Source organism: Pseudopipra pipra, chromosome 27, assembly GCF_036250125.1.
Source record: "Pseudopipra pipra isolate bDixPip1 chromosome 27, bDixPip1.hap1, whole genome shotgun sequence".
Taxonomy (NCBI): domain Eukaryota; kingdom Metazoa; phylum Chordata; class Aves; order Passeriformes; family Pipridae; genus Pseudopipra; species Pseudopipra pipra.
Genome location: NC_087575.1, coordinates 2,463,103 through 2,476,636, shown reverse-complemented (window position 1 = coordinate 2,476,636; position 13,534 = coordinate 2,463,103). Strand labels below are relative to the sequence as shown.

Genomic DNA, 13,534 nt, shown 5'->3' with positions numbered 1-13,534 from the left:
AGCAGTGAAAGGTAAATTCTTGATTAGATTTATGCTCTTTGACTATCTAATTCTAGCTCCTTTCACTCAGGTGTACTTTATGCAATACCTACTTCAACAAATCAAAACCTCTGTGCTAATATTCTTAAAGTAAGTCATAAGCCTAAAAGGCAACCTATAGTGAAGTGTTTATCTTTTCTTTATACAGGAGCACTATAAGGGAACTCTTAAAATCACTCAGTAGCAAAATTAATTAATTCAGATGGGATGCACATCCCACTACTTCCTCAGAAATATAGGGATGGCAGTTCCAGTCCATTAGGCTCTCATGGTTTTTTGTCAAACAGTTTAATAAATGATCAATAGAAATTTATCATCTTTATAAAGATAAGAAAAATTGATCCTGGATCCCATAACTTGACTTCAAATTGAACAATAATGGAGAGACAAGAATAGGTTTGAGAACACAAGAACAGAAGGTGGAAGATACTAAGTCTGTATCTACTTAATGGACTTTAATGTTTGAAAGAAGCTCTATGATCACCTAATCCAGCCTCACTAAAAGTAGAAATCTACCCAGTGGGTTTTCTTACAGGGTTTTAAATCATATTGGGATGAAGAAACATGACAGAAGACAGAAATTTCATAATTATTTTCACAGTAAAAATGCTCTTTAAACGATGACAGCCTCGTGATACTGAAAATGTACCAATACAAATACAGCCTCAGGAGTACCTAAGTGGTCATAGAAGAAATAAAGCAGGACGAGCATTGAGCAGCACATCACTACAAACACACAGATCATGATTGGGGTCACATCCACTGTTTCATCATCGTGTTTCTCTGTCCCATCGTCACGTTTGTGCTTCATGTACCTCCTGAAAGAGTAACAGTGGCTACAGTGAGTACATTCCTTCTGCAACAAAACACACAAGGGTGCTGAATCTTCAGTAAGAAATATGTGAGGTTGGAAAACATGTCACAACACCAGTGCCTGCTTTGACTCCCACTCAAGTCAGTGGAACACCACATTTCCCATGGATGTATGAACAATGCACAAACCAGTAACTGCTGCATTAGTTTGTCCAGAGTGCTATTTTCATTCACCAAGAACTCAACTGAATCCTGAAAATTACCACAGAACAGTTGGCTGACTTCGGAAGAAATCCTTAAGTGAGGTTATGCCAGTGTTAGAAATAAGCATGACACAATCACCTCCTCCCCCAGCCTTACTGGGAAAAAGTAACCATAAAATCCCATTAAAAGATTCATAACAAACATAGCATATGTTAGCCACCTAATCAATTTGGTTTGCATTATACCAGTAAAAGCAGGTTTGGTTTTTGTTTTTAACAAGATATTTTTCTGGTGGAATTTTGCAAAAGCCCAACAGGAAGCCTATTACTTTATAACTTTCTTTTTTTGAGCTTTTCAAAGGTTTGGCCTTTTGACATGGCAAAATACTAAAACACTCTACATGCAACTTATACTGTAATGATTTCCTACAGTGATCAAGTCAATAGAAGACTCAGGGCCTTTCAAACATCACACCAGTATTTTCCCATTCTGCTTACACAGACAGTCTCTAAACCTCACTAGCAGACCTGCCAGGTGATCTTCACATAACCACCATAATGTTTTTTTTTTTTTTTTCTATGACAAATACAAGAAAACTGATGGGCTGAATTCCAGTTACTCACTTTTTCACATCTCTGCTTCCTGCCCAGTAGCCTCCAATTGCAACAGTCCCCACAGCCATGACAAAGATAATCACCATGTTGTAGTCCAGCACAGGCTCATTTGGTGCATACATTGCCCCTTTCACTGAGCTGCCAAAACTCTGTGGAGGTAAACATGAGTTGTGAAGGACATCCAAAAAGCTACCTTAGCAAAGGTTCTCTTATTTAATTTTCACTAAGCTCAGAATCAAGCTTTATTATAAACACTTAAGAGTAATCTATTGGCTCTGCTATTAGTGATATTTATTTCCAGCCCCAGGCTCCATTTTGATTTTATTCCAAAGATGAGAAATCCCAAGAGATCTGCATTTTTTCCAAAACCCAATAATGCAATCTTCATGAGTACAGCTTCCTACATGAGATAATATTCTCTTACATGAGATAATCTAAATGAGAGCATTTAGCATCAAGTTTACCTTGCCAATATCTAACATGTCAGTATAGCTGAGCAGAGCCACAGGAATATCAATCTCTTCATACTGACTCCTGTTTCCCCCAGGAGGAACCTGAAAGACAGTTCAGAGGAGGTAAGAATATTTCTGCTAATAATTCTACTGCTTAAAAAGGGTTAAACTTGCAAGTTCTGTTTCTGCCAATTTGAAAAATGTTCTAGAAAGGAACATAATGACAGCAAAAACTCAATGGTCAAAATGTATGACTGTTCCCAGTAAAACAGAAGTCATTAAAGACTGCAACAGCAAAATGCAGCAACCAAAATTCAAGCAGTATCTTTTGCACATCAGGGTCATGGGTTTAGGGCTGATGTGTGCCTCTAGTATTGACTGTACTCAAACCTACTAATTTGATTTTCAAAACTACTAATTTTACAAAACACATGCTGGTGATGCTCCAGCTGAATCTAAAGCACCAGATTCAGTGTGGTAGTACAACAGAGTCAAGAAACCAGTCTCCTCCTCTGATTCCAGTATTTCACATGGAATAACAGTAATACTGAGCTCTTGACTTGAATATCACATGAGCTCTGTGCAGACTCTTCCTGCTTAAGTGAGTGCCTCTTGTTGTTTCATTTATAATTCCTTCAGATGTATGATTTCCAGACATAATTATGCAATGTACACACAGGCAGAATACACACACATTATTTATTTTAAAGAGAAGCATTAAATACCAGCAATGTGCACCAAAGACAAGACAATATCTAACACCAGAGGAGTATCAGCAACATAGAAAGATAAAAAGAGACTCACCAGTCTCTCTCTACTAACAATCAGCAGCCCACGAGCTCCATTTATCTGAGCAAGCCTCACTTTCTCATAGAAGGTGCAATTTCCTCGCATCACCATGGGGATTTGATTATTAAATCCCCCATCAGGTACATCAGAAGGAGAACACAAAACAGATGCTGTCTGATCCTGGAGTTGCAGAAGTGACTGAAAAAAACCCAGTTAAACACACACATGTATATATCTATATAACAAAATTATAAAAGAAGAGCAGGAACCACAGAGTTTCTAAAGGGCAATTTAAAACTTTTAAGTAATGGAGTGATTTGAGTATTCTCAGAGAAACACAAAACAGTGCTGCCCTCTCTATTATGCTGGGTCCTGCCTTGCTTCACCTTATTGTGCAGAAGTCTACTGGTAATAAAATTTGAGTTATGATCTGCACTTGCATTTGTTTTCTTCAGCACCACTGCTGCTCTGCTGCCTGCAACCAAGATGTGGGAGGAGTAAAGCAAAGTGTTACCATTGCTGGGGTGGCAGAGTGGCAGGCTGGGATGAACAGCTAGAAACTGAAACACAGGCTGGGGGAAAGTACAAATGCACGGGCAACAAAAATAAACTTCCACGTTGAAACCTACCATATTCAGTGAGCTGAGATTTTGTATCCCAAGTACTTAAATACTGGATTCTAGGCTGCTTCTCTCACTGCTTGTGATCCACAGATATTGCAGGCCTGCCCCAATTCCTTAGTTTTAACCCTCCAGAGACCCAAAGACATCCAGTCTGGTGTGTTTAAACAGGAACATTCCAAAGACACTTCAACATTTTAGAAGTAACACTGGCACAAATTGTTCCTTGCAAAATCTAAACAACCACCAGCATCTTTGCCCAGTTCTGTTTGCAAGTCATCTGAAAACTGAAAATTATCTATCAATACCTGAGCTGTGCTAAGAGAAGCAGGTCTCAGTCCTCACTGGAGGTGAGCTGTTAGGTTTGGGAAGTGTCAGGGTAAAGTTTTAAACTGAAAAACTGGCAGATGGAACACTCTGTGTTAGAAACCCACAGGTACATGATAAAATACCTGTGTGACAGACTCTCTGCTTTTAGGAGGGGAAGGTAAGCACCAGGCTGTTGGTAGCTCCAGGCTTATTTAGAAAACTGCTGTCTCCAACCTGACTCCTACTTTAGAGACAGTAAAATTCTCTGCACACACTTCCTGGTTGTCCAAGTTTCAGGTAAGCTTATCACTCTATCAGAGCAGAACACAAATGCAGAGTGAGCTCAGGCTGGTGCACTGCACCACCTCAGTTAATGAATTGTACTGCTGGAGTATGGAAGGAGAAGGAGGGAGAATGTCAAAGAAGGGAAAAGCAAGAGAGAACTGAGGAAGGAAATGGAGATATGCAAGGGATCCAGCATACCCAACCCATGTGTCTGTGGAAGTGTCTCTGCAAGCTATTCTGGACTAGACTGGCTCCTGCAGAGCTACTGAAAGATATTTCCAGTGAATTTTTATGAGACTGATTGAAATGAGATGTTTACAGTACAGTCCCCAACCCTCATAAATACAAGTCTGTCATGTAAGTGCTGCTTCATGTTAGACAGTGAGGGCAAGGGCAAGAGTTTATCAGCTGGGTCTGCACAAGGCAAAGGCAGCTATTGATGTATCTGGGGACTGATCTGCAGTTGCAATGAACTCATCACAGTAATTAAGACTTGATTATACACCAATAAGGAACACCAATAATTCTGTGGGGCACTCAACTGGTAAATCGAGGAACACAATGAACCAAGTATCAGTCAACTACATCTTCCTCTATTAGTAGCTCATCAAAGTGCATTTGCTGATTTCATCACCCAGTGACAGTAACTTCTCCTCACAGAATAAAGAACTGACCCAATTGTCAGCTCACACAGATTTGGAGAATGCAGCAAAAGTTTGACACAGTTTGTGACTACTTAATCTTACACTTGACAAAACTATGAATCACTAAGAAAGCACTAAAGCTCACAGTTCAGTACATTAACAAAGCACGTGGTATCTTCTTGTATCATGTTGATATACAAAAACTCCTTTCCAACCCCAGCTATGTGTCATTTTCATTTCATTGATCACAGTGTTGGAAGATTTTTGTTTTGAACCGGTAATAGTCATTACCTCTGCCTGGAAATGAATATTGCTATCTTAGTACTGCCTAGAGTGATCTTAAGAGATAAAAATATTTTCTAGGTAAGAGCAAACAAAGCAGTTGGTTCAAATTCTACTAATCCAAGTAAGAAATTACAAGTTTCCTTGAAACAAAGGCATTTTTGAGTGCATTCTTCTGTCATTACTTAGCTAGGTACTTACAGCTTTACCCAGATCATGTGGCAAATGGGCCCACTGAGAGTTGAAGAGGATACAGTAGTCTTTTCCTTTGCTGCTCCCCTTCTCTGAAAGGACATGTACCATCCCATACTCGCAGTACACCTGAAAACATAACAAAAATTTCACCATGAGAATTTTAAGTCACATAAAATAGCAGAAGTGATGGACATAACTTGCTGTTGACTGGCCTGCTTTGTATTTCTTTAAGAAAAGATTCTACAAAGTTTCTGTATCTGTGCAAGGAGTACAGTGGAATTTGTTATCATTTCCATCATGCTTCAAAGAAAGACTTCAAGATACATTAGGCAGATTCCCCCCTACACAGCAAGTGGTCAAAGAATCAAATGAAAGCTTACTGTATGTGTTTTAAAAAAAAACAACAAAAGAAACCAAAAACCTCAGCCACAAACAACACAGCCAGACTGGTGCATACATGGGTATAACCAGAGCAAGGGAAAGAAGCTGGGGTACTGTGGAACACACATGAGACTTGGAGTACTGTGCTCAGCTCTGGGGCTTCCAGGACACAGACCTGTTGGAGCAAGTCCAGAGCAGTCCATGGAGATGCTCCAAGGGCTGGAGCCCCTCTGCTCTGGAGCCAGGCTGGGAGAGCTGGGGGGGTTCACCTGGAGAAGAGAAGGCTCCAGGGAGACCTGAGAGCCCCTTGCAGGGCCTAAAGGGGCTCCAGGAGAGCTGGAGAGGGACTGGGGACAAGGGATGGAGGGACAGGACAAGAGGGAGTGGCTTCCCACTGACAGAGGCAGGGTTAGATGGGATATTGGGAAGGAATTCTTTACTCTACGGGTGGTGAGGCCCTGGCAACCTTCTCTGGTTGCCCAGAGAAGCTGTGGCTGCCCCACCCCTGGAAGTGTTCAAGACCAGGGTGGATATAGCTTTGAACAGCCTGGTCTAGCCCACTCCATGTCAGGGACCTGGGAGTAGATGATGTCTAAGGTCCTTTAGCAGTCAAACCATTATATGAATAAGAGGCCTGGCCCTTAACAACTCTTGAAAGCACAGCCTAAAGTAACAATCAACTCTAGATTCACATCACACCAAAACTCAACCTCGGACACCTTTGCTGTAGATGTGATAAGACCCCACAGCAGCAGCAGCTCTTTTTCTGTCCTAGTAGCACATGTAGACTCTCAAATCCACATACTGCATTTATTTATTCCTGCTTCAGCGACCAGCAGTCACTGCTGCCAAAACTCCAACAATATATGCTATAAGTACTGAAGATTACATATCTAGGATTTATAATTAGAGGCCTGTCCTGTGCCTGGCTGGAATGGAGTTAATTTTCTTCACAGCAGCTGGTATGGTGCAGTGGTTTAGATCTGTGTCCAAACCAACACTGATAACAAACTAATGTTTTAGTTATTGCTGAACACTGTGCACAGTGTCAAGGCCTTCTGTGTTTCTCACTCTGTCCCCACAGTGAATTGGAAGAGACTGGAAGAGGCCACAACCAGGTAGATGATTAAACAAAGATATTTGATGCCATAGAATGTCATGCTTGTTTTTATAAGGAGGTCAGCCACCTTTTGCATCATGTAAATGTCACAATCCTTCTGAAAAACTCCTGGAAACTGAAGTAAGAGAACATAATCCTGTAGGAATTTGGAGAAAGAGAACAAGGACTACGGAGAAAAGTAAACATACTAACATGGAGCAAATATACCAATTTTAGGCATCCTCACAGTTGTGATACACTACACTGTATGTACTCTGCTTGTTCAGTGCTCAAACTGCATCTAACTGCAAAACGTGCTGCTTTTAACTTCATTCTCATATTAATTGAGCCAAAATAATTGTAAATCCTCCCCACCCTCAGAAGGTGTTGAAGAAACACAAAGTGTGTCGTGAGCTCTGTTCTTACAGACTAAGGACTCTGAAACAAATCCTGCTGCCCATTTCTAAATGACAAATGGGCCCCTTGTGATGCTTCTCCCTCTGACAAGAGGCTCTTGTCCTGGCTGGAACAAGAAGGCATTCAGAGTGTCAATTTTAACATCAGCCAAGTCACCATTAAGTTCTGGGGGACACTTCTGTGCTCCTCGGGGCAGCAAGGCTGGGATTGCAGGCTCTGTCTTGGAAGGAGTGTCAGGCACCATCTCCACTCATTGAAAAAGTGTAAGTTAAGAACTCTTTACTTCATACAAAATACCAAACATCAGTTCCTCGGTACCAAGTCTGCTCACGTGCATTCTGTGACCATCTGCTCAGGTCTGAACCAACACCTTAAGAATTCAATTTAAGCTCTGACCAGCTGCTGCAAAAAGCTTTTAATGTTTCAGACAAAAAGACACCGAGATACAAAAGAAATGCTCAGAAAGTAGGACAAAAAACTAACTTTTGAGGGCTTTTTTTTTTAAAAATGTAATTCAATTATACAAATCCAGATCAATGCTTCTTTTTGAAGGAGAGTCTTGCTGATCTTCAATTGCTGCTTCAGAGCATCTCAGTGCTCTTACAGAACTACTTCAATGTTCAAGTAGTGTTGTCTGGTAATAGATTATAAAAAGAGAGAGCAAATGCAAATTATAGCTGTACTTTAACTTCTCATGAGCTATTACACAGGAAAAAACTGACCACATATTAATTGTAGCAGTCTCAAAATACTATTTTAGCCCAATGATTTGGGAATGCAGTGCTTAGGAATACCAAACACTGCTCAATGTAACTGGATTCTTCCCATTATCATTTCTGTGTTCCAAGAGCATTTGTTTCCTATTGTAAAGGGAAGGGTCTCCATTTTAATTGAGGACACTCAATAATCCTTACTAGCACTTAGCACTTTGAAGTTTGTGTTTAAACAGAAATAAAATCTCTGAAACACCTACAGTAATTGACCTGGTGCTCCCCTGAACTAGTCACACACTTGGTTTGTGGTGGAACACTCACTGCCATTCATTAGTGACCCCAGGACACAGGATGAGCAGAGACCAGCAGTTCACCACCAGCAGTGGGTTCAGAAACTGAAAAAACCTCAAAACAAACAAACCACCCCCCCCAACTATCTTTTTCTACCATCCCCCTTTGTGTCCTACTCTCCTCTACCCACACACCCAACTCCTCCCTTTCCATTCTTCCTTGTCTTTCTCCTGTCCAACACTCAAACAAAACTGAAGTCATTGACTGAAGACATGTTTAATTGCTCTATTGCTCTGACTCAGCTTTCCCCAAGGAAATCACTTTGTGCCTACCAGAACTGATGAAACCTTGTTCTGGAGAGAAATCCCTAAGCATTGCTGCTGCTAATTAGAGAGAAAGTTGTGACAGACTAATCTGTCAACATCTAGTTTAACATTCATAAGCCAAACACACCAATGAATCAATAATTATGTAGTTACACTCTTACAAATACAACTTACACATCTGTTTCTCCAGGTAGCATCTGAGGAACAAGATACTAAAGATGACTGAAGTCAGCAGCAAAGTCATGTCTTAACAAGCATGTTCAAAAATCCATTAAAAGAATCCATCACTTATTTCTCCCTCTTTATTTCAAACCCCACTACACAGAAGTTACCGTGTACCCCTAAGGAAGCACTCAGGGTAAAAAGATGCTTTTTGGAACACTTTTAAGAACCATAGAATGGTTTGGGTTGGAAGGGACCTTTAAAGGTCACCTGGTCCAAACCCCCTGCCATGGGCAGGGACACCTTCCACAAGCCCAGGTTGCTCCAAGCCCCATCCAATCTGGACTTCAGCACTTCCAGGGATGGGGCAGCCACAGCTGCTCTGGACAACCTGTGCTAGTGTTTTACCACCCCCCCTGTAAAATGGCCCTTTTACACACACAGAAGTGATGGCATTCTGCTGCAAGATGTCAGCAAAGCAGTAAAGAAACGTCATTGTAAAAATACACAGGAGGTAGAGATTTTTATATTTAGCTCTTCTGTATATAATTGGTCTCTGTGAACTCATGCAGCAACTTTCCCCCTTTTTTTATAACATTAGTGTTTATTAAGTGCTCTATAACCAATGACAGTAGTCCTGAAGCATGGGAGGTCACACTGATCAGTCAGTGCAGATCAAAACCACCTGAGCACAGTGCAAGTTCCCAAGATATTTGTGGAGAAGGGGAGACACTGTTGTGTGTATGCAGTGAGGAAACAAAAACTTAAACTGCTTGCCTTGGTGGACTTTTTAACTCATATCTCTGGCATCCAATTATGGCACCTAAACCCCTTTCAACAAAAGGAAGTAGTTTAGAAAAGTAATCCATCCTTATCATCTTGGATTTGACTTTCAAGAGAAACAAGCCAGAGAGATGAAAATAGACACACACCAAAGACCAGAACAAAGAAGTGTTTCCTGCCTATTGTACAGGGTCTGACTGGGCTTAGATAAGCAAACAGAACATGGAATAGCTCAGTTTTGAATATTACAGGTACAACTCTCTCCAAAATCTTCAGGCAGTTTTGCAGGAACTAACTCCTGTAACTGAACAGCTTTATGTATTTGTGGAACAATCAACCTGTACAGTTAAAAGTTTTACATCTGTAAGATATAAACTACACATCTTTAAAACAGGAGAGTAAGTACAAGGGTGTGTTGCTACATGGAGATAACCATTACTGGAACTCAGGAATAATCCCCAAATGGCACCCTGGAGACAGTAACACACTATTTTGCTTTCTGAGCTACTTAATGGATGTTCTTCAAAAGAATATTAAGGGAGTAAAAGGTTCCTAATGTGAAGTGCTCAAAACATTTTAGAAGCTATGTGGGTTTGTGTGCCAGAAGCCAAGTAAAATCAAGCATGAAAGGAATTAAAGACAATATGAGCAGGGCTAAAAGCAGAAGAGTTTTAGAAACTCTGTGAACAATTTAGTCCCTTGGAGAAAGTGGATTAACAGACGTCTTTACAAGGCAATTATCACTTAGAATCATAGTTCTGATGTCTGTTAACAGCCACTACAAGTTTGCTCCCATCCACTTTGATGCTTCCAGTTTTGTTTTTATTCATGTCACTAAGTATCAGACAACAAAAGTTCAAAGCAATGCTGCTGATTCAGTGGCACAGTTGGCAACATTTATGATGATTTTTAATTCCTAGAGATCACTTCATATCCTAGATTAACCCAGCAGAAAAATGTCATCTCCTGTGCAGATCCTATACAATGTTCCTACAACCCCCAAGGGCTCTTTTCCAAGTGTCTGGATGTCAAGTCCAGCCTTTTTCAAACACAGAAAAATAACAGCTGATGTTACAATAATGTGTATTATGATATTTGCTTCTTACTAATCCTGTGGCTTAAAAAGCACATTATAGTGTATAATTAACACAAAACAAACTGTTTTCTATAAAGCTGCAAAATTGGAAAAGGTTTTGACACAACTGAAACAATTTCAGGGGCAAAATTTAACAGGCAACCAACCTAATCTAATGTCTGTGGCATTAGAAGGACATGTTTGTTGGCTCTGAATCTCATCAGGTCCTTCCACTGTTTATTTAATGCATAAAAGAGCAGAACACTCCCCAGTTTTTTTGCTGTGTGAGTTTTTCGGTCATGTTGGTGAACTGATGTAGCTCAGAGACAAGCAGTGGGACTTGCAAGTTATATGATGGAAGGAGGGAGAGATGAAGAATTCAGCTCACCAGTATTTCAGGAAACTGCAATATGAGTGACTGAGCCACCAACCCAGTGGCTCTGTCTTGTTTGTCCCTCCCTGCCTCTGTCCCCACACTCACCTGGATGCCCCATCCACCTCTTCCACTTTCAGTAGTTCTATGAGCTGACTTGGCCACCTGAATCTCAGAGAGATTTGACAGATACTGGGAGCTGTGTTCCCTCAAGAAGGAAAGAACGAGCCACCCCTACTCTTAGAGTAGGTACCATGTCAGAGTTCCCAGGAGCTGGGGTCATTCTGTCCCATGAACTGCACCAATTCATCTGGAGACCAGCAACAACAGACAGTAAATCTGCACACAAAAAACCCACTTCTTCAACAAACACTGTGCAGGGGAGAGAGCTGCATATTCATAATGCAACAATTCCAGGAGAGTAAACTGTCAACCACCACCTCAATCCAGAATTTCAGGCAGTCTTTTCAACTCTCTGGACCTACATCATAGAGTACCCTGATTTGAAATAAAACCATCACCACAGTTCAATATCTGCTGAAAGCTGCTACAGTGAAGGCCAGTGAGATCCAGCACACTCCCTGCAGATCATGTTACTGTATTCATCACTAATGAAAGGCTCATGTATATGTGCTGTTTTTACAGGACAACTGAGAGGTAGCAATGCCATGAAGGAATGGGAAGTTAAATGAAATGTGAGAACCTGAACACCAAAGCAAGATCTAAGTGCAGATTGCACTTGGATCTATAAGGTAAGGTGTTCCCAAATGAGGACCCAGACTTGGGAGAGCAATGCTTCAGTAGCCAAGCTGTTCCTTCTCCCTAAATCAGAGTGTAGAAGCAAATGTGGACACCACCTCCTCCTGCCCCACAGAAAAACAAACAAACAAAAATTTCTATTATCCTATTTCGAGGAGGGAGACAAAGGTACACGCCCAACAACACAAAGGCAAGAGTAAGCCATCGATAATGAGTACAGCTGGTACACAGCAAATGCACACAGCAGCTCATGAGGAGAGCTGCCAGCTCTGTCCCCAGAATGACCCTGACCATGAGCCACAGGGGTATCACGACAGGACAAGTGCAGCAGAGCACTGCTCTCTGCCTCAGGATGAGGGGGATGTACTACCCAAAACCATCCCAGCAAGTGCAAGCACAAGAGATGCAGAAGTACTGCACCATATGAGGTGTTCAAACAAATTTTAAACAAGCCAGCTTGGCTAACAGAAACGTACTGGCAGCACACAGAACATTAATTTTTCACTGCGGCAGCAGGGCTGTTTCAGCACCCTGGCCAGTCTGCCCAAGCTTGCTCAAGCATGTTAACACTTCCACTGCACAAACACAGCAAATGCTTACAGAAGGGAATGTGCTGCAATGCATGGAGCTGAAGGCAAGGTCTCCAAGTCCCCACCAGTGGGCTATCTCACCTGCTGTCCTGCACTGCCATGTGCTCACCTTCTTCAAACTGCTGGATCAAACTGACTCCATCTCAGTCTTTGACCCATTCCTGCATTTTATTAATTTGTGGGGCCTATGCTGGCACTACCAGTCCACACAAAGTGTCAGTGGAGATGACAAAATGCACAGAGGAATAAGAAAGGGATGACCAGAAAAAGATGATGAAGGAAAAAAGGGGACGATGCAGAAATAAAGAAGTTAGCTGATAACCAAACCACACTGTAACTAAAGATCACTGGCAAGGTATCAGTATGCAGACAGATACAGAAGAGGGAAAAATCAGACTGCTGTGTTAAGATGTTACACCGATAATACTCAAGAAGACACAGTACCCTCCAAATTACCTAATAAAGATTTAAGAAGTCTAAACGACACGTTAAATGACACTTCAACATTTTCAGAGCACAAAACACCAGAACTTAAAAAACAAAAGTTACATACCATGTAGTACAATAGCTAAAAATCCACTCTCTCCTGTATCGGGATTACATGCCTACTCGTCACACCCTTAAAAATTTATCCTCCGAAAGTAATTAATGTTGAAGTAATGAGAATGTAAGACTCAGGATAGATTACAGGGTTGGTGGAAATCCCCCTTCTTTTCCGCTGGTGCTTCCTCAGAGCGGGACGAGCCCAGCTCCGTCCCTGCGGCTGGGCTGGGCTGCGCTCCCCTCCCCGGGGCTGCCGGGCCAGGCCCACGGGGACCCGGGGTCTGAAGAGCTACGAGCAGTACGCTGTTAACCACGGAAAGGAGAAAAAAGTCCCAGACGAGCCCAAAGACGCAGATCTACAAACACCGGCAGACTGCGGCGGGCAGGGCCCGCAGCGCTCGCTCCGCCGCCTCCCTGCGGATACGGGCCCGCTGTGGGGCCGCCCCGCCGGCCGCGGCACCTCCGGGCCCGAGGCGGCCCCGAGCCCGGCCACCCACCCGGCCACCCACCCGGCCACCCACCCGGCCACCCACCCGGACACCCACCCGGCCACCCCGCACAACCCGCCCGGGCCCGCCTGTGCCCGCAGCCGCTCCCGCCCTCGGCCGGGGAGCGCCCGGCCCGGCGCAGCCACTGACCTGCGGCAGGAGGTGCAGGAGCAGCCAGAGGCGGAGCGGGGCCGCCATGCCGGGCCGCTACCGCTTTGTTCCGACCTGGCCCGGGCCGGGCCCTTCCGCACCGGGTTCTCAGAGCCCGCCCCGGACGTCCCGCCCCGC

At 42.8% G+C, this 13,534-nt stretch overlaps 1 protein-coding gene across 3 annotated transcripts in view; it reads right to left on the bottom strand.

Moving 5' to 3' along the window:
* The window catches only part of SPPL2B (signal peptide peptidase like 2B), a 30,711-nt gene extending 17,178 nt beyond the window's left edge, over positions 1–13,533 (bottom strand). For 2 of the 3 annotated variants that reach the window (XM_064637694.1, XM_064637696.1), the window contains exons 1-6: positions 13,397–13,533; positions 5,253–5,372; positions 2,927–3,109; positions 2,135–2,224; positions 1,680–1,819; positions 715–857 (exon numbers count right to left, since the gene is read on the bottom strand). In XM_064637694.1, coding sequence (XP_064493764.1) covers positions 715–857; positions 1,680–1,819; positions 2,135–2,224; positions 2,927–3,109; positions 5,253–5,372; positions 13,397–13,444 — 724 coding nt within the window. In that variant the 5' untranslated portion in view covers positions 13,445–13,533. Of the gene's footprint in view, positions 1–714; positions 858–1,679; positions 1,820–2,134; positions 2,225–2,926; positions 3,110–5,252; positions 5,373–5,802; positions 5,950–13,396 lie in introns of those variants that run through there. The other variant, XM_064637695.1, reaches the window with a different exon arrangement.
* Position 13,534: the final 1 nt, after the last annotated feature.